The sequence below is a fragment of the Anas acuta genome, chromosome 4, assembly GCF_963932015.1.
Source record: "Anas acuta chromosome 4, bAnaAcu1.1, whole genome shotgun sequence".
Classification (NCBI taxonomy): Eukaryota; Metazoa; Chordata; class Aves; order Anseriformes; family Anatidae; genus Anas; species Anas acuta.
This window is the reverse complement of record NC_088982.1, coordinates 35,498,239-35,522,121: the sequence shown is the minus strand read 5'-3', so window position 1 is coordinate 35,522,121 and position 23,883 is coordinate 35,498,239. Positions and strand designations below refer to the sequence as shown.

The window sequence follows — 23,883 nt, the reverse complement described above, 5'->3', positions numbered from 1 at the left end:
GTGACACAATAAGGAGAGAAGTTATACCACCTGCTGCAACTGAGAGAAGCCTTGTATGTAATTTTCTAAATTACTTCCAGTAATTTTAAACATTAAACCCACAGAACAGTGACACAGCTTATTATTTAGTTAACTTATAACTATGTTAAAGATTCTTTAAAGTGCATCTTTTTTTAGATACATGCAATGTATAATGAATGAGAAATCATTTTTTGCAGTGTATAATGAATGACAATACATTAGCAATTTTGCTTGTGTAACAGCTGTCTTCATTACTAAATCTCAGAAATAACAACCCTCTGCTTCTTCAGCAATATGAACGCAGTGTTCTACACCGCAAAAAAAAACAGAACCACGTATTTAAATTCTCCATCGGTCTATTTCAGCAATCACTCTTCTGGCTTGACTGAAATTGCACAGTAAAAAAAGGAATAATTGCACTTTAATAGAAGGTTTTGGAAAGCCAACATGACAAACAGTTATACGTTTCAAGTAATCACTGTCTACTTGACAAATTTACTGACAACGTAAATGTTAATGTTGCATTAAAAATAACTACTAAACAAAGGGTTGCATTGCATTTTAGCAACAAGTAACATATATCCTCTAATCTAGCAAGGATACAATTAAGTTAACTATATCATCTCTGTTTTTCTTTAATCATTCTGTGTTTAACAATACTTACACCAGCTCCATATTTGGTCAAAGACAGGCAAGACAAGGTTTGTCTGCCATGGAGCTCTGCCAATACCTCACCACAACTCCGGTAGCTTAGGCAAGCTTCTTGCTGTCGAGTATCTTGGAAAGCTTCCTGAACTGACATACTAGTACTCAATCTCACTGCAATTGCAGATGCAGTTCTACACGCACTTAAGAGCCGATTGTCAACAGAGGCATGTATAACAAAACCTAAAATTCCCACTTCTTTTTATCTCGGGACAGAAAAACACTTTTATTATTATCATTTCATACATATCTGAAGAAAATTACCAAGGGGTTACAGACCTACTGTAAGAAACACTAATTTTAACCTGTTCTCTCTCTTAGCGAGTTACAACTTTTACCTTGTCTTCCTTTTCACCAGTGAAGTGGACTTCAGCAGAATAACTCAAAACCACTTAACTTTATGCTCCTAACATCCCAGGTAATTAATACTCTCCTGTTTTAATTCTTGAATAGCTATGTAATTCTTTATTGCTTATATAGCTCCAAATTATAGGTCCAAAATAATTGTTCATCTAGAAGACAAGATACATGCAGTAGGTCTTGTGGGAAAGGACATTCTTCATCATTTTTTTTTTGTTTGTTTAATATCAATTTCAATCACTTCGATTTTTAAAGATCTTAAACACAATCTCAAGGCTTTTTAATATTCATTTTTTTCTATTTAAATGTGAAAACTATCATTTTCTCCATTTAAATGCTTTTAGATATCTTTAATAGCACTGTCAATTTTAATTTTACTCTTGTGATTCTCTTATATTGATAGAGTTTTAAGTATTTGCATGGCAATTATTAATATTTAAAGAAAAAAGTAATAGACAAAAAATGCCACTCAGACATTTTTTGACACTTTGTCTATCCAAGGTAGATGAAAATAGCACTGTATACATTATCTATCCATTCAATACCACTACCCGTCTCCAGCTGACATTTATTTATTTGAAAGCTAGACATCAATATCTTGCTTCATACACACTACTGCCAGATTGCACATTTCACTGATGTCAGTGAAAGATTAGACCTTCCCCATCTAAGAGCAAGACCACCTAAGTTCTTGTTCCTAAGGAAAAAAAGCTATAAATAGTATGCATTTTTACAAAGGACATATTCAATAAATGTTCAACTACTGTACCTGCATCGGACCTGGAATGCAAGACAAAACCCTTTCTATGTTTTCAGAATTCACATCAACATCATTTACAGCAACTAGAGCATCTCCTGGAGATAAAACAGACAAAAGCAAAAATTAGAGGGTGTTACACCACAGTACAAAGTCAAACAGAGTTTTGTTTTAAAAATGAATATGGCATCCAATTATAACTAACCTACTGCAAGTAAGTGGATTGCATCTACTTGCAACATTTCCTGTACTTAGAAACAAGTTTATTACCTGAATGTTTCCAAGTCCTAGCTGCCACACTTGATTGTTTTACAAAAACACCTGGCACAGCTTTTTCCCTCTGCTCAGGCTTCTGTCACTCACTCTTCCTCTGTGCAGTTGACAAGCTCCAGGCCATTGCTTACAGAAGAGGTTTCAAGGATTAGCAGAGAGAGGATCTCGCCATCCCATAGCCCTTCTCTTCGAAGCAGTCCTGGCATTTCCTGTGCACCTAAGTAACTCAGCTCAGTTCCCTGAACTGGCAGAATGCTCTTCACTCCCCTGGTAGGTACTTTTTGTAACCCGGATGCTCTAACAAGCACTAGAGTTAGCAAAAGAGAACAAGGACTGCAGAGGCAAGGTACAATAGATTTTGGCCACCCTTATTTTATGGTGGTGGTGAGCAGTTAGTTTGGCTGGTCATCTTGTGAAACATCACTCATCTTCATGACTTTTTAGTCACAGCTACCTCATTTCATGCCTACACCTCCTTCATCTCTCAAGCCACATGACAATTTAGTGCTCTCTTCCTTCCCATGCCTTCCCCTCTTCTGTGGTATCTTAGTCAGCCCTCTTCATGCTTTTAGCTGCCAGTTCTTCCTGCCTAATGACATCTCATGTTTTCTGAAATCTGACTCTTTTCCCATTACTGAAAATGCATCTGAAAACAGGATCCCAGAGAAATTCTTCAAGTGCAAGTAGAAAGGGTTTGAAAAATTAAAGGCACAGTAATAAAAGCCAAGAGAAGCTTTACTGAAGTAAAGCTTACAAACTTAAAAACCACCCTCACGCTGAAAGTACAAAAATCAAATAGATTCTTTACCTCAAGTAAAGGAAAATATTTTAGAGAAATATGACAGTAATCGTTAGTTGATAACCTCTGCCTCATCCCCCTCGAAAAAACAGATCGTTTAACCATGGAGCGTGTATGGAAGCAAACAGAGATCGATGAGGAAAAAAATTACAAAATAATAAGCTAAGAAAGAATCTCAAAGGATAAAAGTAGTTAGACCTGACAAAAGGAATAGAAAGTAAGAAGTAAAAAATAGATTTTTTTGGACATTCATCTACTTTCAAAGCAAATGGAAGCTCCAGTAAGAAAAGGATACAAATTAAAGGTATTTCATGTTATGTATTTCCCATATCATGTATTTCCTCAGTTCACAGTATTATTGTTACTTGTACCTACATTTATAACATTTATGCTCCATCCATTTAGTATAGGAATTCCAAAACATATTTAGCAGGCTAGAAGCTGCTATCATGACACCTATCCTGTTCTCAAGTGCCAGGACATGTGAAAAACTGCCAGAGTTAGTACCAGCATTCAGCTATACCTGCAACAGGCAAATCCTATTTGGAAGGACTTTTTCTTTTTTTTTCCTTTTTCCTATTTCAGGTAACAGTAACTCTCCCCCTAACCTCTGTGTTTCTAGATGTACAACACAGTAAAGTTTTCACCTAGTGAATCTTCAACACAAGGACAACTGCAAGACAGGAAAATTTGAAGTTAAACATCATTGAAGAGCAACAAGGGGAGCCCAAGCCAGAACCCCAGGACTTGAAAACGAGCAGTCACGAGTGAAGCATTCAGGCTGCACTAATATAACAAGAAATTCTAAACAGAACTAAGTTCTTTGTTGAAGAGCAGCGTAGTACCATATATATTTAAGATCATGGCTCGCAAATACAAGAGGAAACATATGTACTAATCTGGAAATCTGGAGCACTGCTTAAAAAAAGTTGTTTGTATTCTGCTTGTTTCATTATGGAAATTATGAATTGTACTGCAAAGACAACAGTCTAAGCATCTAATCCCCTGCTCCAAAACGGCATTCAAACCAGCTGCATACACTTAGTGAAGACACATGTACCTTAGCACTTAGGGAATATTTTTGTACCACATCTCACAGGGTGGAATATACAAATACACTTTGAAAGAAGAAGATCCATCAATATTTACATGTTATATACTCAAAATGGTTTTTATTCATTTGACACCTAATGTATATACGTAAAACTTTCATTGGAACAGTAAATATTTATTCCATTCAATTTGTAAAAATGTGATCATGTACGATAAATGGAATAGCCTTCCAGAAGACACAGCCAAGGCAATCCCATGAGGCTGTCTTCATTTTGCCAGAAAATGCAGTATCAGTATTACAGAACTGCAACTTGACACACAACTAAGAAAAGCTACATTTATCAGTATGACCTTCCAGAATCGGAGTGGGGATGTTTGCCTTTTCTTTTCACCAAACACAACAGAATTGAAAGACACCACTGGCACAATAGGAAGTATGTAAATACATGAACGCAGAGCATCTTTGAGCAGAACATGACCACAAGATCTACCCAGTGCGATAATTAACACCAGTGAAAGTTTATATATGCAAGAGTTCCTTTGTTAGTCTTGCTTCTACATTTTCGCTGAGAAATGTTTAGTCCCCTTTAGCAGCATGAAAAACTTAGAAGTGTGAGTGACTTACACTCTTACATAAAACTATTAAAAAGACTGCACAAATATACAAAGTTTAACTTCATTCACATTTAAGCAATTCAGGTTAAACAAAATAAAAGGCTAAATGATATTCACAATTGTTTCAGTTGATCAAAAAAGAATCATGACTTTTTTTTAAGAGGTTGATAGCTTGCAGAGTTAAGTCAAATTTTCCCAGACTAAAACATAACTGAATTTCAGATGCAGAAAGATATTTCACTAGAGATAAAAAGGTTGTACAGATGGTACTGCAAATACATTGTCCCATTATTTCTGTGCTCTATTAACATGACAAAAAAAAAATCTTTGTACCTACAGAAATCAAAGTGAACTTTATCCTTTTTGCTGCAGTAGACATGTATACTTATACAGACAAGAGGCAGACATTTCCTTGAAATGGTCTTTTCAAACTTGTTATACAAAAATGTAAAACTTTCCTTTTTTTTTTTTAGCTTTTTCATTAACCATTGTATACAAAACTTATACTGTAGAATAAAATGTTCTGTGGAATAGCACTTGACCTGCTCTTATTGGCTTGTATTTCTACCAGCGCATAAGCTTGTTATTGCCTATCATGAAAATCACCATTATATATGTTACAAGATGAAGAACATTAGACCAAAGTCTCAGTTCCATCTTTAGGGACACTGTGAGCTACTGCAATAGAAGATGTACATTTTTTTTTCTGATAGCATCAGGATATCAAACCTTCAGTCAGTAAAGATAGCTATAGAAAATATATATCCTTCTCTTATAGGAATAAAGTTTTTGTTGTAGTTGAGTAATGAAGAATGAATAATCACGTTTTCACGTTTTATCCCTTTTTTTTTTAAAGATTGTTCTCAGTCCACAAAGAAACTATTAGATGTCTCTACATGTTCTCCATCCAATGGCAAACAGAATTGAGTTTTATTAGAGTGATGGAACATATGCATGTAGAAGAGAATCAGGAATTTGCTCCTGTATTCATTATTCACTCTTCATTCTCTGTTGAGAAGAAAATGATTTCTCACATCCACCCATTATTACCTAAGAACAACATGTATTGATCTCAAACACCTGGTTTAAAAAGTATTTTTTTTCCCCATCTGTAAAAAGATAAAGTTCAGAAAAGTATGGCATCCCTAAAATGTTTATTTCAGGACTGCTATCACTTTACCCCCATGAGGCACAGATTAAATATCCATTCCATAGAGTTAAACCCTCTTGCAACATTTCTTAAATCAGAACTTCTTCCCATTAACCAGGGGGCATGGGTTGATGAATGAATACCACTTCCACACTGTGATGGGAAGTGAACATTTTTAGCTGAATTAAAAAATCAGAAGCATGCGGTTTACATGGGAGAGGACTGAGAACACTTTTTTCCATGAAATCCTGATATTTAGTTTTCTCTGTTCTTGGTAACGGCTTAGTGGAAGTACTTATAAATCTTCACATACTTCTCTCCAAAAAAGGCAAAGCATGGAACACATTCTCCTGAAGAAAGCCAGATCAATTACTTGTTTTATATGTTAACAGGCTGCTTTTACCAATGCTGTTATGCTTCAAGAGGAGATTAAAAGAACATAAACGACTTCCCAAACTCCACAGTGAGAGCACAGCAAAGCTTACACAAGCTCTGTATTTCTGTCTTGTGTGCCCAGCATCTCCGCCTTGGAGAGCCTTTTCAACAAGTACACCATATATGGCAATTTCTCACGGAAAATCTCAAACTCTCACAGTATTGGGGTCCTTTCAGGAACTTTTTTCTGCCAGAACTCTTAGCTCCATCCTCTGCAAATGACAAAAAACAGTATTTACCTTGACTGTCTGAGGATGACTGCAGGTTTCTTTTGTAGATGGATTATTGTTTGAAACTTGTCTGTACTACACAAATTTAAAAGACACACACCACTTTCCAGTGACAACAGCCTGTTTTAGCGATCTGTGTCCAATTGCTAAATTCAGATATTATGAAGGTCCAAAGTTCAAGTCCTCTGCAACTGCAGAGGTACTCCAAAAGAGTAAAAACTGTTTGTACTATTCAAATGAAAGGAGCAAAGTTTACTACTTAAGCATTTCTTTATTCAGTGGAAATAAATAACCCTCCCTCCTAACACCAACAGAATTACTAAAACCCCACAGAAAGCCATTCATCAGTAAGTGGGGTTGGGATCTGGATCTTTCAACTGAAGCTTGTAACAGTAGCCTGCATCTTTTAGATAGCTGTTCAAAACCAGATTGTTATAGTCCATCTTCACTATGCTTCAGGAATAATCCCTCTCCCTAGGTGGTGCTCACATCTTTTTGACAGTTGAGCCTACAGGTCAGATGAGAGAATTCTTGCAAAGCATTCAGATCCTCAGCGATGAATGTAGTAAGAACAAAAGATAACAGCAAAGAGGGTGATGATCGTACTCTGATAGTGAAAGAACTTCTCTGTATTTTCAGTGTCATTCAAATTAGTTTTTCATTTATACCACAGTAAAGATGGCCATCATCAGCATTTACAGAAAGTATCCCCTGCTGTAAATTGGATAGGTTTCAACACGATGTTGAGAGAGGGGAGGAAATCAAATTATAATGGCATTTCCTATTACAACCCTTATTTGACTGGATCTAAGTGAGTATTTGGCTTTTTATCTTTGAAGATACAGTTAGAGATGAAACTAGAAAGATTTACACAGCAGATGAGGCTTGGCATATTGTTAATAATGAATTAATGAAAGAAAAAATACTCCAAAAATACTAAAGACACTTAAGGAACATGAGATAAAAGTAATTGTATTTTTTTTTTTTTTTTTTTTAAACACAAATGGAAGTGACAGCAAGAATATTAAAAAAAAACTATGAGGACTTGCTTGATTCATAAATGTAAGATGGATACTGGGCTGTTAAAGTAAATAAATAAATAAACAAACTGAAAAATGACACATAGATAGTGTGCCATTTTTTTTTTATGGAGTTAAAGTGTCATTTTTTTTTTTGGCTTACAAAACTTTTATTTACTTTCATATGGTCAGCGGCTGCATTCTACTTGGTTAATAAATTACAGCAACAAGACTTACGACTTCCATATGCAAACTTAAAAAAGTTAAAGTGCACTGCACAAATAATAAACAGATGTTTCATTTTCTGAGTGTTCGATGCTGTACAGGATACACATTTCAGAATAAATTGAAGAAGCCACCTGAGGAAAATGATTATTTACTGGGGAAAAAAAGCCGTTATTTCTATTAAAAACATTAAAGTAATAACCATTTTCTAACTGGTCATTCAAAGTTAAAAAAACAAGAGTGCTTAGTCTCTCTCCTGATTCAACCTTAGCAGCCACTAAAATAGCTAACATACTTGCTGCTGATAAATCAGCTGAATTCCTAATGAAAATATCAGGTAATCAGTAACTTGATTATTTATGTATCACAAACACAAGTCGTGGGGAGGAAATCTAGAGAGCTCAGATGTTAAGACGGGAGAGTTAGAACACTCTCCTCAGCACACCTGGCAGGATTTTGGGAGCAGGGTGCTGCAGGAGTGACCTGTTTGGAAGGAGCTCAGTGTCACTGCTCACAGCCAGTTTTGAAGCAACTCATGATGCACCCAAAACAGAGCCCAGTGATGGGAGCCCATGGCACTTCTGCCCAAGTCTATTTAAGAAAGTGAAGCAGTCACTAGGCGAAGGGTTGTGGTCCACAGAAGATCCCTTCCCTGAAGGACTACGGTCTGTGGAGGAGTCTTGATGCAGCAAAGGAAAACAAGAAGTCAGGAGCAAGGAGTGGCAGAAGGAAGCCACCATAGGCACAATCCCAGCCTCCTGCAGAGGGAAACATACTTCGTACCCACTTTTAGAAAAGAAAAAAAGGAAAAAAAAATGGCCTGCATCCCTCACAAAAAATGGCCTGCAACCATCCCTCACAGGTTGCTAAAAGTAAAGCAGGAAGCTGCAAGTTAATGAAGATGAACAAAGTTATACCTAAGCCAGCCAGCAGGCATCATGCTGCACTGATCAGGTATTTCTCATTTGCAACAGCTCCAGAAATCACTAACATTTATGCAAATACTTTCATTTTAGACTGACCACAGCTTTCTTTACTGAATGTTTCCAAAATTCAGAACAGAATTCCTAAAGCTTATAAGTTCTCCTGTATTTTTGTTAAATTTCCTGTCCATCTTCAGATCCTCTGAGGATCTGAGAAGATGTGAAGAGGCCATCTACTGAACTAGAACTGCTTCTAAATCATGCTTTGGGTGTATATTGTAACTATCTCATCCTCTGATGTGCAGTGCAGAGACAGTAAACCAGACAGTTTTTTTTTTCCACAGGAACAAAATTATTTTTACTGTGTATTCTTTATGCTGACAGCATTGAAACTTAAGCATCTAATTTATGCAAAGCTTCTCTGCTTCTAGGCACCACATAAAAATTTTAGAGTACTCAGTGTTCACTATAGATGTATAATTTTCACATAAAAATACTTTCAAATTATATACTTTATACCATTGGCACAGAACACAGCTCATTTTCCCAACTACAAGCTGAGTAACTATAGTATGCTTGAAAATATTTCTTTCCAACATGTAAAACCAATGCAATATTGGTCGACAACCCTACACACATTACACTGCTAGAGTCCTTAGATTAATTTAAGTGTTCTTCTATTTAAAACAAAACAAAAAAATACATCAAACAATTGTCCTAATGTGCTCGTTAGCTCTGGGAAACATCAAATGCTGCAGATGAAGATGAATCACAGAGAAGGTTAGCCTTATCTCCTGGACCTCATGTTTGCCTACACCACCCTGACTTCATGGCTGCTCTTATGAACAGGTAGTTACAGAAAAATTTGTCTCCCCAAATTAACTTGCAGGTTATAAATACCCACCATTACCCTAATTGGGTTAAATACCATTATATTAAGCACAGCAGATGAAGCTGAAACTCCCTCCCTCCTCCTCTGATTCCGCATCCCCCACTTCTTGACTAATCAGTTCTTTCTGGTAAAATTTGAAAGTTATCCAATTTTCCCTCTGGAGTATTCCTTAGCATCCCTACTGAAAACACGTGCTAGGAGAATCAGCTAGTCAAAGCACGATTTGCCTTTTTATGCACACAACATTGGAATTTCAAACGCACTCACGCTGACTTTGTGGGATTTGTGCTACTACATTATTAAGATTTTCATGATCTTCTACCCAGTATCACATCTTTGCTCTCTCCTTACGAGGAAGGAGCTTCAGGGGCAATTAACCATCTCCTGCCCTTTAGAGATGCAGGCTAGCTGTCTCACATTTACTGTCCCTGACACTGGGGGCTCATGAGTGCTAAGTCCTTTCAGTGTCCTCCCGATGCTAGAGGTGGGAGTCCTTGCTTCTGCTCCTTCGCTGCTGGCCACAGAAGTTCATTCCTTTGCGTCATTCAAGCCCTGGTGCTTGTCAGACCTTCTGTGACCCAGTTTAACTTACCATCAGAAACTAGACAGGTGATATTTCTTCCGGGTTAGTTTTCTGCCAGACTACTTAGTTGTACCAGCTTGTGGAAGTATCTGAGGAGCCAACCCAGCACACAGGAGAGCTGCTACACTGGCTCACTGCCTTCTCAGGCCTACAGCCTCTCCAAATATTTGGAAGCCGTCTGATCACAATTGCTGAAGGAGCTGTTGCTAAACTGAAGAATATCCACACAAGGCTGTGCACAAAGGAAGTCTATAACATATGAATATACTTCACTCAATGCTTTTTCCTCATTTTTGTGTCTCAAAATCCACTTAATGGATATTCAGTAAAGCATCTTATCTAAGAGGGGTGGTAAAAAAGAATGAATACAAAACACAGTTTTTAGCCTACTAAAGTTTTTCCCCAGTCTCACTTATCTACAAAGTAAATTCTGCATTAAGTAAAGGCGAGCAGAAGTATTTGTTTTTCTTAAGTTCAAGCTGCTCACTCCTTGTAGGCTAAACGGATGGCCATCTCCTTGCTGTATTAACACCTTCTGGTTTACGTCACATATTCTTGAAACCACTAATACAGTAAAATTGAATAGGTAATAAAACATCCAACGCAGTGATGTTTATCTAAAATACCACCTCAAGAATTAATAAAATAGTTGTTGTAATTATACTTACATCCTGGGAATATTCAAGTCAGCTGTCTCTCAAAAAAACAAACAAACAAACTTTATTTTAAAGAAGAGTGCATTTATTTGATTACTTACCAATCAGTATTTGACCCGTTTTCATTGCTGAACTACCTGGCACCAAACCATGCACTACAAGCTTCTCTTCACTGATTCCTCTGATGACTTTATCCTTCTTGCCTTGTTTTTCTGCTCTTCTGCTGCTCCATGACGACTGATGGACAATCCCTACCAAGGCCTCCAGAAGCCTTGGCTGCTCATCTTCTCCAGCACTGCACAGTTTTCTGGGATTTACATAAACATATATATCTTTGTATTTTTGCTGAACAGTGACACCTGTTTTCTGAGTGGATTGGTGTTTCAGTATGGAAGTAGGACCAGTGGAGTGCACATTACAGCTTCCACTCCCTTTCTTACCAGAATGCTTTGGTAAAAGATTCTTCTTTTTTAATATTTTTGTCAATTTCTTCAGTTCATACTTTCTTTCTTTTCGTGATCCCTCCTGAATAACTTCAGCTTCATTTTCACGAAACCTGACATGATTCACTGCTGGTATTTCTGGACAGGTGTTCTGAAGTAAAGCTTCTTCTTCACTTTCACTCATTTCTAAATAAAATAATTCCCCATTTTTCTGGACACCATCCAACCATTCAGGCTCAAGGTCACTGGGAAGGAAAGAAGAATGATCAGTGATAGCTCTGATAAGGATGACTGCTATGCAAGTGACATCTGCTTACTTCCAAGTGGGGAGGGGAATACAGAGAGTGCAAGGCAAAAAAAAGCTACGCTGCCTCTTGAGTATTGGAAGCTTAGCAGCTTGAAGTTTGCCATGAAGATAGGAGCTCTTCCAGGACAGATGATGGATATAGGAAGGAAAGACATTCCTCCCAGATACTAAAATTGATTCTTCAAATGCCTTACAGGAAAATAGTCATTGCAAAAAGTGCTGTCTTTACTGAAAGCAAGCAAAAGCGTTACAAGTTTTAATTAGTGGTTATATTCATGGACACGATGGGGCTTTGGCTTTGAGAAAAAGAAACACACCCTATTTGTTCTCTCCCATTATTTTTCCCCTTACACACTTAAGAGACTTGTACTGCAAGGTCATTGAAAGTAAAGAACATTTTAAAATCTTAACATAACAAAAAAACAGATGAAATCCAGGTAACACTTTTAAAGACACATTTAAAATTAGTATACCCAAACTCACATACAAAAACACAGGAGAAAAAAGTAAATAGGCAGTGCTGCTACAGAAAGTTCCTGCAGCTGGAGCAGATCACTAAGCCACTAGCATCAAGCTGCTGCAAGGGCAAGGCAAGTGCAGGATGTATTAGAAGGAGCGCCATCGGCAAGGCAGAGAACATTTTTGTCCTAATTTGGCAATGGCAACGTGTCAACCATGTCCAGTTTTGGATCAAACAGTTTAAGAAAGATGTAGTAACTGCAACAAGAGCACAGAAACAAGTAATAAGTAGTTTATAAACATGTTTTAAATGGAAAGAGACTGAAGGAAATCATGCTCTTTTGGTTGAGGAAAAAAAGGATAGCTGAAGAGGCAACAGGCCAAATTGTCAACTCCCCCACTCCAAGATGAACCACAGAGCACTAGTACATGAGGAGCGTGAGGATCACAGCAGTCAAAATAGGGAGAGCAATCATTGTTTTAATTTACCAAAACGTTAAAGCTAAATATTAGAGAGCTTTTTGATCTCACGGACACACAGAATCAGCATTAGCAGTCTGTGTAAGCACATCTGGGATATTCTGCATGGAAGATTTCCACCAACAGACAATACCAGCTCAAACTCCCTGCCCCTGGAAAACGGCACGGACTGACTTAATGACAGCCACATCTCCTGTTCTGCAAATCTGAGACTGCACTGATAAAAATCAAACAAGGAAAAAACGGAATAGAGACTCACATAATACTTAATACCATTAATTGTGTGACGTTAACGTACATTCAAACACTTTGTACTAGAACTAGGTACTTTTACTGAATAGAGGAAGCAAGCTCTGTTTAAAACCATAGTATTACCACATAATTTGAATACATGGATTAACGATACTGCTTCAGAACTTAGCTGAGCAGCCAACATTACATATGGATGCTGCATCACAGCACCTTTAACGGCTCAGAGGGAAGATCTTGCTGGAAAAAAAGAATACAAAAAAAAAAAAAACAAACACATGTTGCTAATACTCTCTTCCTGAAACTCCAGAGACTCAAAGATGTGGAAGGATGCTGCAGACAGGAATACTCATCATGCACTTTCTCTTGAAGAAAAGTCGCCTCCTGTGATAATTTGGCTACTCCTGATGCCATTATGGCCATGAGTAAATCAGAGCTTGTATTGCTTGCAAGCTCTTACTTCAAGTCTTGAGTAAAATACTCAAGGAAGTATCAGAATGATAGCAACACCTAATGGCTTTTGTGGACAGACTTATCTGATCTACCATTGCAAAAGGTAGAATGTAAGAAATAACATGACAGCATATTACTTACTTTTTTTTTTAAAAAACAAACAAACAAAAAAAACGTTACTGCATTCTGGCATGCGTAAGCAAAACTGGGAAACACAAGGTTCATGAAGGGAACATTAGAAACCAACAAAGCAGAAACACCTGTGACATATGACAAAATTTTTACTCCTTCTTCATATGGGATTGTGGTCTTTGGGGTAGACATCAAACTTTCAACTTGGATATCAGTTCATACAATGATGTTCTCCACTTGTCATCTATTTTATTTGATGGTCCAAGAAAAAAAAAAAAAAAAAAGAAAAGAAAGGGATGTGTAGGAGCATCACACTTGGTCCACTCAAACAGAAGGAGATCGAAGGCTTGTCAAGGAAGAAAACACAGAGTAAAATTGTTCCACAGGAATAAGCCCACAGGGAATGGAGAACGTATCGTAAGGGAACAAACTATTTTCCTTCAAGGCATTGTCACTAAGGCACACTAAAAAGGAGCTATGACTTTCCAAATACAGATCCCTAGAGGCACCTAAATAGAGGAAAGTCTGAAACAAGAAATCTGTATGTAGGATGTTTATTTATTTCACAGAATCACAGAATTTCTAGGTTGGAAGAGACCTCAAGATCATGGAGTCCAACCTCTAACCTAACGCTAACAGTCCCCACTAAACCATATCCCTAAGCTCTACATCTAAACGTCTTTTGAAGACTTCCAGGGATGGTGACTCCACCACCTCCCTGGGCAGCCTGTTCCAATGCCTCACAACCCTTTCAGTAAAGAAGTTCTTCCTAACATCTAACCTAAAACTCCCCTGGCGCAACTTTAGCCCGTTCCCCCTCGTCCTGTCACCAGGCACGTGGGAGAACAGGCCAACCCCCACCTCTCTACAGCCTCCTTTAAGGTATCTGTAGCGAGCAATAAGGTCGCCCCTGAGCCTCCTCTTCTCCAGGCTGAACAAGCCCAGCTCCCTCAGCCACTCCTCATTTGTTACCTAATGCTACAATTTCACAATTACTTTAAACAAGAGAAAAAAATAATCTAATTTCTCGCACTCTGCCTTGTGCCAGAACAAGCACACAAGAAACTGAGCTCCTGTACAGGTCTGAAAACTTCCATGAGAGATCTAACAACCTGGAAGACCTGCGTACCTATAAGAACAGTTTCACACAGGAATTTCTTCTTGGGAATGAACATCTGAACAGCTATGCAAATTGAAGTTGTACATTCACGGCAAGAGATACACCTTCACTAGAAATGAAGGAACTGAGTTCTGATTTTGAAGCAAGAGAAGACTTCACCCAAAGAAACTCATAAGCAGTAATATCTATGAGCCTTGTTTTAAAGCAACTAATGAAGATAACAAATCAAGGTTTTAATATTTTATGGCACTGCATGATTAAATTCCACCCATACGATACTCTGCGGAAGATCGTTATCTTCAGTTTCCCCAGCATTTGGCTAAGCAAGGACAAAGCAGAGCCATGGACTGAGGCACCAGTGTGGCACACACAGAGCTGCCATCCTCTTCACAGCTATGGCTGCCTACAGGGGCTCTGATCCATCACAAGTAGCAAAAATGACAGCAAATGTTAAATTCTTAAAATAGACAAAATTATTTAAAAAAAGTAACACACTGCTTTCACAGCTGTGTATGTCAGGTATTCCTATCACCCTTATTTCTGACCTCTCTTTGGTGCTCCTCAGCGTACTTTTGTCCACATTTGTGGTACTACTGAGCACCATCAGTTCAACCATCAGAAGTTTATTCTGGACATTACTAACTTTTAACAACTTTTCTTTAATTTAACCAAATTCAGCTGATTATGAAACCACACACAGCTCATCTGTAGAGGAAGAAATGCCATTACCTCAAAATAGCTCCCAAACCTACCTTTGTACCTGCGACTTGGCAAAACCATATTCCTTTTTCACTACAGATCCTATCCTACCCCACTCTTGTTTCTGAACTTAGAAGGCTGGAGTGTTACAGGGGTATCTATGCCAACAGGAGGAACTGTTGGGCCTAAAATTAGGGTCTCATGGTTCTGTGGTGCAGTGACAGAAACGATGCGTTTCAACGTGTACAGGAGTACTTTATGTTGTGCTCTGTGTGGAGAACTGTACCACAGCTTGATCTTCAGAACATGTGAGGAATGACAGGAAGATGGTATTTTAGATAAAACCATTGGAAAAGAAAAGCACGCGAAACCAAAAAAACGCACGGCTTCAGGCAGAAATGCGTCACTGCTGAGTTGTGGCTTATAAACAGCCATGGAGTTACACGGCTGTACCTCCAACAGCTTTGTTTCTCTGAGCTAGATGGGCGGGATAAGCCCAAAACAAACTATATTTAAACACCCTTCAAAGCTCTCCCACTAAAACTTTATTTTTTTCTTCTCACGTAACGAAAACAACGTCCCCGACAAAGCGCCGTGAATTAGAACTGGAAATACACGCCTGAACTGAGGGGCCAGGGAGGCCCCTCGTTGTAAGTTTAAAAACTAAGCAAGAAAAAACAACAACAACAACAAAACCCTTTATCGCCAGGCTAAGCGCCGCCCCGCCACCACACAGCAAGCCCCGCTTCCAAAGCCCCGCCGCGGCCGGGTCTCGAACCCGCGACCCTCCGAGCCCCGAGCCGCCGCCGCCGCCCCGCCCTTACTCGGAGCTCGCGGACAGGGAGGAGGCGCACGAGGTGCACGAGCCGCTCCCGCCGCTGCCGCCGCCCTCCGCGCGCGCAACGCCTTCACCCTGCAGCGGCTCCGCGCCCGCAGCAGCAGCAACAGCGGCGGCTCCGCTCCCGCCGTGCCCCCCGGACGCCATGACAGCCGCAGCACGCCCCGTCCCGCACGTGACGAGCACCGCGCCCTCCTATTGGCGGCCCGCGGCCCGGAGCTATGGAGACGCGGGAAGCCGGCGGCGCGTGCGGAGCGTTAACGGCCGTTAACGGTCGCAGCGCCGCCTCCGAGGCCCTGAGGCGGCGGGGAGCCCCGGGGTGCCCCCGGCGGCCCCGCAGTGCTCTGAGGCGGCCGTAGCGCAGGGCCCGGCACAGAGAGCTCCTCCCGTGCCCTCTCTGGCTTGCCGGCGGAGCAGCCCAGCCCGTTGGAGCGCCCAGCCTCCCCCCGCCCCGCTTCCTCGAAAGCACCATCTGAGTCTCAGTAGTCTCTTGAAAGTCTTTCGGCGGGTAAGTGTGGAAAGCGTAATGGAGAACAGACTGCTCAGCCCTCAGACGGCGAGGCCCCAGCTACGGTCCCATAAAAGAGGCTATTGATGAAACTCATATAGTCCTGGGGTGAGCCCCGAAGCACTGCTTATAATCAAAACCCGATTTAGGGAAAGAAACCTGAATTAGATCGTAGTTTTCATCAAGGGGCTAGCAGCAGAACGCGCCCATGCGCTATGTTATGCTCTATTACACTCCCTTAAAGAGTCACGAGAAACAAAGATTACTTCTCTGTAGGCTACTTAGGACAGTGTGTAAATGAGGGAGGAAGGGCAAGGACGTGAGGCAGAGCCAGACAAGCTAGATGGTTTGGCCCCTTAGTGCAGTCAATGCAGGCAATAAATGCAAAATCATACACAGTAAAAAGAGGAACCCCCCAAAAAAACCCAAACCTTACCCAATTTTCAGAACTTAGATTATTCACATGCATGAGAAGCAAGACCCGTGGCAGCCCTGCAGACAGCTTGCTGTGTAGCTATGTCAGTAAACCTGTCAGGATACACATGGTAAATAAGGAAAGGGATGGAGAATAATTGTTGGAATATTTTAAATGTGTTGGATTTAATCTCTGCTCAGTGGGATATTTGCACAGCTTCAGCAGAGAGGTTTTATAGTGCTGGAACATTTTGCAAGAGTCGCAGAATTCTGGTACGAAATTCCTGTGTTTGAAACTGTCTCAAGGAAATGTTAATTAATAAATACAATTTCAAGTGAATTAACAGACAAGAATGTTTTGGACTTGTACCCCCATGATTAAGGCTTCAACCACAGCAGTTGGAGACACGTATCTTAAATCTTGTGGCACCTCACAAAGTGCCAGTACAAGAGCTTATTTCAAAGATATATCACTGTTGTGTGGATTTTAACAACATGTATCTATTCAAAGGAAGAGATGGAAATATTCCCTACTAAAGGGAAAAAAAAAAAAAAAGTAAATTTGTTCCAGTACAGTTTCATTCATTTTAGGACAAGATGCATTAGGACAAGATAAGTTTTTTCCTCTATCTGAGCTGGCAAAAAATGCTCTACACAAAGACTATAATCCATGCATGGTAGATGATTCTTAAAAATTCACGTATTTGTTTCCAATTGCCAGAATGCAAGCTATGCATCAACTTTCATATTTTCTATTGCTTCCAGAAAAACAGGTGGAAAAAATATTTTAGAAGTACCCAATTTCCCAAACAATTTACTTTGTAAAAACAGAATAGTCTGCATAAGCAGCATTTCCCAAAGCACCTGATAAGTTGGGATTTTCTAAAAGGAATACTGCAGGAGTTAAAATTTTAATAGAGGTAGGTGAAATACGCAGTCCCACCCACCCTAATTCCACATATACTTGCAAGCACTTTTAATACAGTGAATGGCAGCACACTGAAGTGTTTCTGGAGAGAAGTGATAGTCTATGCCAGATGGTCCTGTTAGTTATGTTAAATTTCACTGAGTTCAAGAGTTGGTTAATTGTTTCCAGTTGTTTGCTCAATAAGTGAGAAATATAGGCTCTCCGAAAAGGAGGAGGCAGTCTTACACCACTTGCTATTTTATAGGGATAACCATATCATGAAGGAAAGGATAATGGAAGATTTTAGTCTACTGCTAGTTGGGAATCACCTCAGTATTTTTCAGAAATCAATGTGGAATTTTGCTGCTGTGGGAACAATTAAAGATTGAAGGACGTATCACACACAGCAGGATTTTATTTTAGCAAAGACACAGATTTTCCCACACAATCCATAAGAAGAAAGCTCATAATTTCTTGTGCATAAATATTAGGAAAAGATTTGAAATACTTTGTTTTCTGAAGACACTTTACACACAGTCCAAGTAGTTGGGCTGATACTTCTCACTAAGGAACCCCTGTGCCTCCTACGCTAAGTTGCTGATATTAATAAGCAAATGGTAAAAATTCGCCATGGCCGCCATTGGCACCAATACTTCTACTCACCCTTACTGGACAGCTGGTTAATGAACATTTTAAAGTGGATAATTAAAAAACATATTTGCCTAAAGGTTTTTCTGATTAGCTGTTCCTGTAAGGAACTAACTCCATGTGTGGAAATTCATTTCAGAACAAGAGTTCCTTGTTTCTTTTTGGCTTAACCTGCTTCAGGAGGTATTGTGCTTTAAAAATAAGTCTATCTTGATATCTACACATATGCTTGGCTGTAGACAGTAGTTAAAAGAGGACAGTGCATAGGACTTTCCAATGAGATATACTCCTTTCTAATAAAGGAGAGAAACAATGAGCATGCAACTCAATTCTGGTATCGTTGCATGGTTACTTCTCGACTCCTAACATTTGTACACATTGGCAACTGATTTTTTCAACCTGATGAAGAAATGAGCCGGGAATTGTAGTCTCTTTTAGCAGTTAGCTGTAAGAGCACATGGAAAGTCAGGATTTGTATTTATGATTACTCTAGCTTGTCCTGTTTAGTTTTGTATAGTTAGGCACAATTTTTGCAGATTTACAAGGGCCCACAATTCACTGTCAATGTCATATTGATTTCACTGATTTGCATTCAGGTGTGCTGGGCCTGAATCACAGATATGGCCATGCTGTCTTCAACAGAGGGCTGAAAATAGGGACAGCGTTACGCCTCTGGTACAGAGGAGCAAATTACAGCTCCCTCTGCTATACGGGAATTCCGCCTGATACCTAGGAGTGTCCAGTTTATGCCTGTGAGGTGCCAACACACTGTCCAGGAATTACTGGGTATTACTACCCGGGTCACTGCTTTGTCAGCAACCTCCCCTTCCTCTTCAGGGGTACCTGCCCTGCTAAATGCCCGTGGGGGTGAAGAACAGAACTGACAGTTGTACTACCTGAACAGCGCTGCACACTGGGAGAATTCTCTGGCGACTGCATCTCACAGCTGTCTGTTTTTTGGTTTTGTTTTTCGTACAGTTCAGGCTAAACCAGTTCCTAGTAATACTGTGAGAAAAATCCCACTGGATGTGCCGGGATCACACAGCTGAATCTTTCTTCCAATTGCCAGTTTTATCAACGGCATTTTAAGTGTCCTTCTGCTTTCCCCTCTCCTTTTCCATACTTCAATAACAGCTCTTCTTTATTGATAAATAAGTAAGGCCTAAATAACTTACTGTGGCTTAATTCTTTCTGTTAGTTTTCAAATCAGTTGATATTTCTGAGAAGACTCTACTAACAACTGGACAGACATACCATGACGTATTACAGATAAGATGGACAATACTAAGAGGACAACATTTTCATCTTTGTTCAAGTTTCTTGAGGTTAACACCTCCTTTACTCAAACATCTGAAGAAAAACTGATGGTAAAACTGGATTGCCCATTCCAGTTCTTATCATTATTGAGTCCTATTGATTTTTTATTTCCTTGGTGCACAGCATCAGCAAAAATGAGACAGGAATGTTACTCTTTGTTTAAGATTAATGACAAGAGTACAGCTTTCCCCTCCACCAACAAAACCTTTCTTTACTTCAAAGGCAAAGGCACTTTTCAAAGGCTTTTAACAAATAAGGTTTTGTGATTACAATAAGGTTTACACAAGATTACACGAATAAGACTGTGATTACTAAATCTTCTGTTCACAGCTTTTCTGACATCAGTATACAGAGACGATCCACAGCAAAGTGTCATGAATTGAACGGAATACTGGACTGTCATTTAATTGGGATATTTACATTTCAACAGACTACACAGAGAGTGAAGGCTACCTTTGTGACCAAAAGAATTTACATTTTATAGGAAAACAAACTAGTGCTGAATAAATTGACTGTTCTTTATCTTTTTAAAGCCCCTCTATCAGCTTCCCTCTATGTGATTGTCAAAATGGATTGTAAATAGTATTTCAGAAGAAAGTAGAAACAACAGAAGATGGCCACGAAGAATTCAGGAACACCAGTTCAACCTAACCTATCTCATTCTTTCAGAAAAAAATCTTAGAAGGCTGAGTTCCCACCAACATGAAATGCAGCTGTAATTTCAAATAAGATTTTTCCTACTGTTTTTGCTTTGCTTGAAATCCACAGGCTTTTTAAGGATCACCTGCTACACATAGCAGGCATGTCAAGCATGGAAGAAAGTTATTTGCAATCAGTCTGCATCAAATTGTTTCAAATACAAAAACGTAACTCATTACACTGAAAGTATACATGCAAGCAGTACCAGGGGGCAGCATGTTTTTAATCCAACTTTGAAGCATAACATTTTTTGTTAAGTCACTAACAAATGCATTCCCAGTATTTCAAATACCAGAGGACCCCCTGGTAAGACACAGGCACATTTATTGCTTATAGATAAAGCAACTTCAGAGAGCGGCACAGGCAGCTACACAGACTGGTCCCAGAGTGCCCTATTTGCTGCAATCAGTTTTCATCCTGAGTGCTCACAGAAATGGTTTTTAAGCAACTATTCAGTTCGGTGCTTTCAGCTGAGGAGAAATTGAGCTCTTAATTAGCTGTTAGCTCCCATAGCAATATCTCTTTGGAGCTGGCACTGAGAGAAAGTGCACTTTTTCTTTACAGTAGGAAATAAATCAATGCAGTAGAGAGAATACTTCAGGAAAGGGGCACAACTGCAGATGAGCTGATGTTGGGCACTGCTGGATGGGACGGTGCTTGCCGTGTGCAGCTAAGCAGCCCTCAGCCAGCGCAAAGATGGCAGCAAGGGTGGCTTGGAAAGTCCTGTTCTGGCCTCCTGGACACGGTCTTACTGGCAAGGTTTCTCTGTGGTGGGGTACCGCGGAACACCGCCTGTTAGGGATGGTGAAGGCAGGGGAAAAGGAAGTTTCTTCTCAGGCAGTGCTTCTGCACACTCACTTAAGGATCGCCCATCTGGGACTTGCGTGCGAGGGCAGATCTTTTTCTTCTCTCCTGAAAGGAGGACTCAAAGCGCTCATGGAGCCGATCCAGCAGAGTTTCTGTCAAGTCGCTCTCCTACCCGTGTGAACACCCCTACTCAGTGCCGCAGCTCGGCGGAGCCTGGCGGGGTGCCGCCACCTCTCCGAGGCGCCTTAGGCGGGCTGGGCTGCCCTCACCTGCGTGCGGCCGCGGCGGCGTCCCCGGGGGAAGAGCCGAGCACCGGGGCGGCCCGAGCCCGGAGAGGCTGAGGGGGGAAGGTGCCGCGGCCCGTGCTGCTGCCTGCCTCGGCAACAAAAGGCGAGAGGGGCGCCGGAGCCTGCCGAGCCCGGGACGTGACCTCCCTCCCCGTCCCCGTCCCCGTCCTAGTCCCCGCCGCCGGTACCGACCTGTGCAGCAGGACGCTCTGCACCGAGTCCAGGTCCTCCAGGTTCCTGGTGACGGGCCGCGGGATGCTGTACCGGCCCGCCCCGAACATCGCGGCCGCCCGCGGGCCCTTCATCACCGCTGCCCGCCCCGCCGCACCGGGGACTGCGGCCGGCCGGGGGCAGGTGGGCGCCCCTCCGCCCGCCCCCGCCGCTCCGCCCGCCCGCCCGCTCCGCCCGCCGGCGCCGCGCCGCGGGGAGCAAAAGGAAGCGCGGCCCAGGAGCGCGTCCGGGCGGTCGCGGCTGGCGGCCTCCCGTCGCCCGGCCCGGCCCGGGGCGCCTACCTGCCGCCCAGGGACCGCTGCTCTCACAGCTGGCGGAGCCCCGCACGCCACGCCCTCGGGAAGCTCGGCGAGGGAGCTCCCAAGAGGCGGCCCTGGAGCTTGTTTTCTCCCGCTATGGCAGAAAACCGCTTTTCCTCACTCATGTTCCTCTTGATTCAAATAGTGGAGTTGCCCCGTGGACTCACTTTCCTTAGACATCGGTGCTAAAAATGACGACCCCACAGAAATAATCCAGCCTTTGTTTCCCTCTTTCACAAAATAGAAATTACAAGCGCTCCTAGGTGATTCGAGAGTTGCAGGGCTCCTCACTGATTTCCCAGCTGCGAAACTGACACTGTGCACTGAATGAACAGAGATCTGAAAGTATAAAAGTGTGACCCAAATCTTTGCCGTTTTTATTTCTTACTTATAAATAGCCGTCATTTATGCTCCCTTTCACAGAGGGGTCAGCTTTCTGTAATGTTTTGAATTTGACAAAACTTGGTCATCTCCTTCACTTTTCTTCTGTATGTGATTTAACAGAAGCTAACAGATTGCTAACAAATAAGACCTCGCAATCAGTTATTAACAATGCTGGTTTTAGTTCCTCTCAGTCATTGTGTCTGAGATAATTACAATAACATAAAAATGACGTGGTTTCCTGGAAAGACCATTAAGAGGAGGACCATTAGCATGATACAAAATGAATAACAATCTGGAAGCTGCTGAATGTTTTGTCACCCAAGTCGATGGGATTTTGGCCATGACACTGAGCACAAGTTTCAGCTTTCTTGGAGACCGTGCCTTGAGGAGATGGTGGCAACAAGTCACTGGAGAGGGTGAATGCAGGATCACCATGAGTTTGTGTCTAGAATTCTCTAGGTATCTTTCAATCTTTTTTTTTTTTTTTTTTTTTTTTTTTTTTTTTTTTTAAAATCCTTTATTTGATACCAGCTGGAAATTATAAGAGAAGGGCAGTATCCTCAAAATAATGCTACTGTCAAAGATGTGAGAACCAACATCTGCTGAGGTGAGCAACAGCAGCAGTACTTTCTAGGACTGTGACCATAAAACGTCTCTTGTGATATTCAACACCAAGGCTATGTTGCTTGGGAAGCTGAGGATCTATCAGAATTTTGGGTCTAAGTAGCAGTGGCTGAAGGAGCTCTGGATGTACAGTATCAAAATAAGCACAATGATTCTGCAGGAGGCACTGTGAGAAGAACCTTTTACAATATTACATCCTGATTTCTGAAAGTTGATGCAAATAGCATGGTGGTCCTATCCCCATTACTCTAAGACTCCACTTAGGCACAATCCAGGTTTCTAGGTGACAACATCAGTGGGCAATGTGTGATATGAAACTTAGTGTGTTCTACATACAAATGTTCCTGGCAGTATGGATCAGATGGCAAGGTTAAATTTTTTCCTTCTGTTCATAAACAGAGCTACTTTCATGTCTTCACAGAATGTCTGCTATGGTAAAAGTAGCCCTGTGAAGGTGGAAAGGAAGTAGTGGAGCTCATTTTAAGCTGTCCACTCCTGTGTATATCCTGAATTGGGGGTGAAAAAAAAAGGCAAAAACTAGCTGATGCTGCTGAAAGTAGCATTAATGAGTCCAGAAATATTTTATAACTTTTCTTGAAGTAATCAGCTTTCAACAACTCAGAATCTGAGAGCAGCATGATTAGGAGCTAGAGATGATAGCACTGCATGTATTTTCCCTGGGCAAATGAGAGGCAAATTCCCCACATCTGCATATTGAGGCAGTAAAGTTTACTCTAGAATTTAACATCAATCTGGGACTTCAACAGATTATCTGGACCACTGGATTCCCATCAGTCCTGTATAATGAGAACAACCTTACGTAACAGCAGCAGAGCAATATGCTGCAGAGATTTACTTTAGTCTATATTAATTTATTTTTAT

At 40.8% G+C, this 23,883-nt stretch overlaps 1 protein-coding gene across 2 annotated transcripts in view; it reads right to left on the bottom strand.

Annotated features, from left to right (window-relative positions):
• INTU (inturned planar cell polarity protein) overlaps positions 1-21,840 on the bottom strand; it is a 48,204-nt gene extending 26,364 nt beyond the window's left edge. The window contains exons 1-3 of one of the 2 annotated variants that reach the window (XM_068680686.1): positions 21,656-21,840; positions 10,798-11,384; positions 1,856-1,941 (exon numbers count right to left, since the gene is read on the bottom strand). In XM_068680686.1, the coding sequence (XP_068536787.1) occupies positions 1,856-1,941; positions 10,798-11,384; positions 21,656-21,768 (786 nt within the window). In that variant the 5' untranslated portion in view covers positions 21,769-21,840. Of the gene's footprint in view, positions 1-1,855; positions 1,942-10,797; positions 11,385-15,862; positions 16,072-21,655 lie in introns of those variants that run through there. The other variant, XM_068680685.1, reaches the window with a different exon arrangement.
• Positions 21,841-23,883: the final 2,043 nt, after the last annotated feature.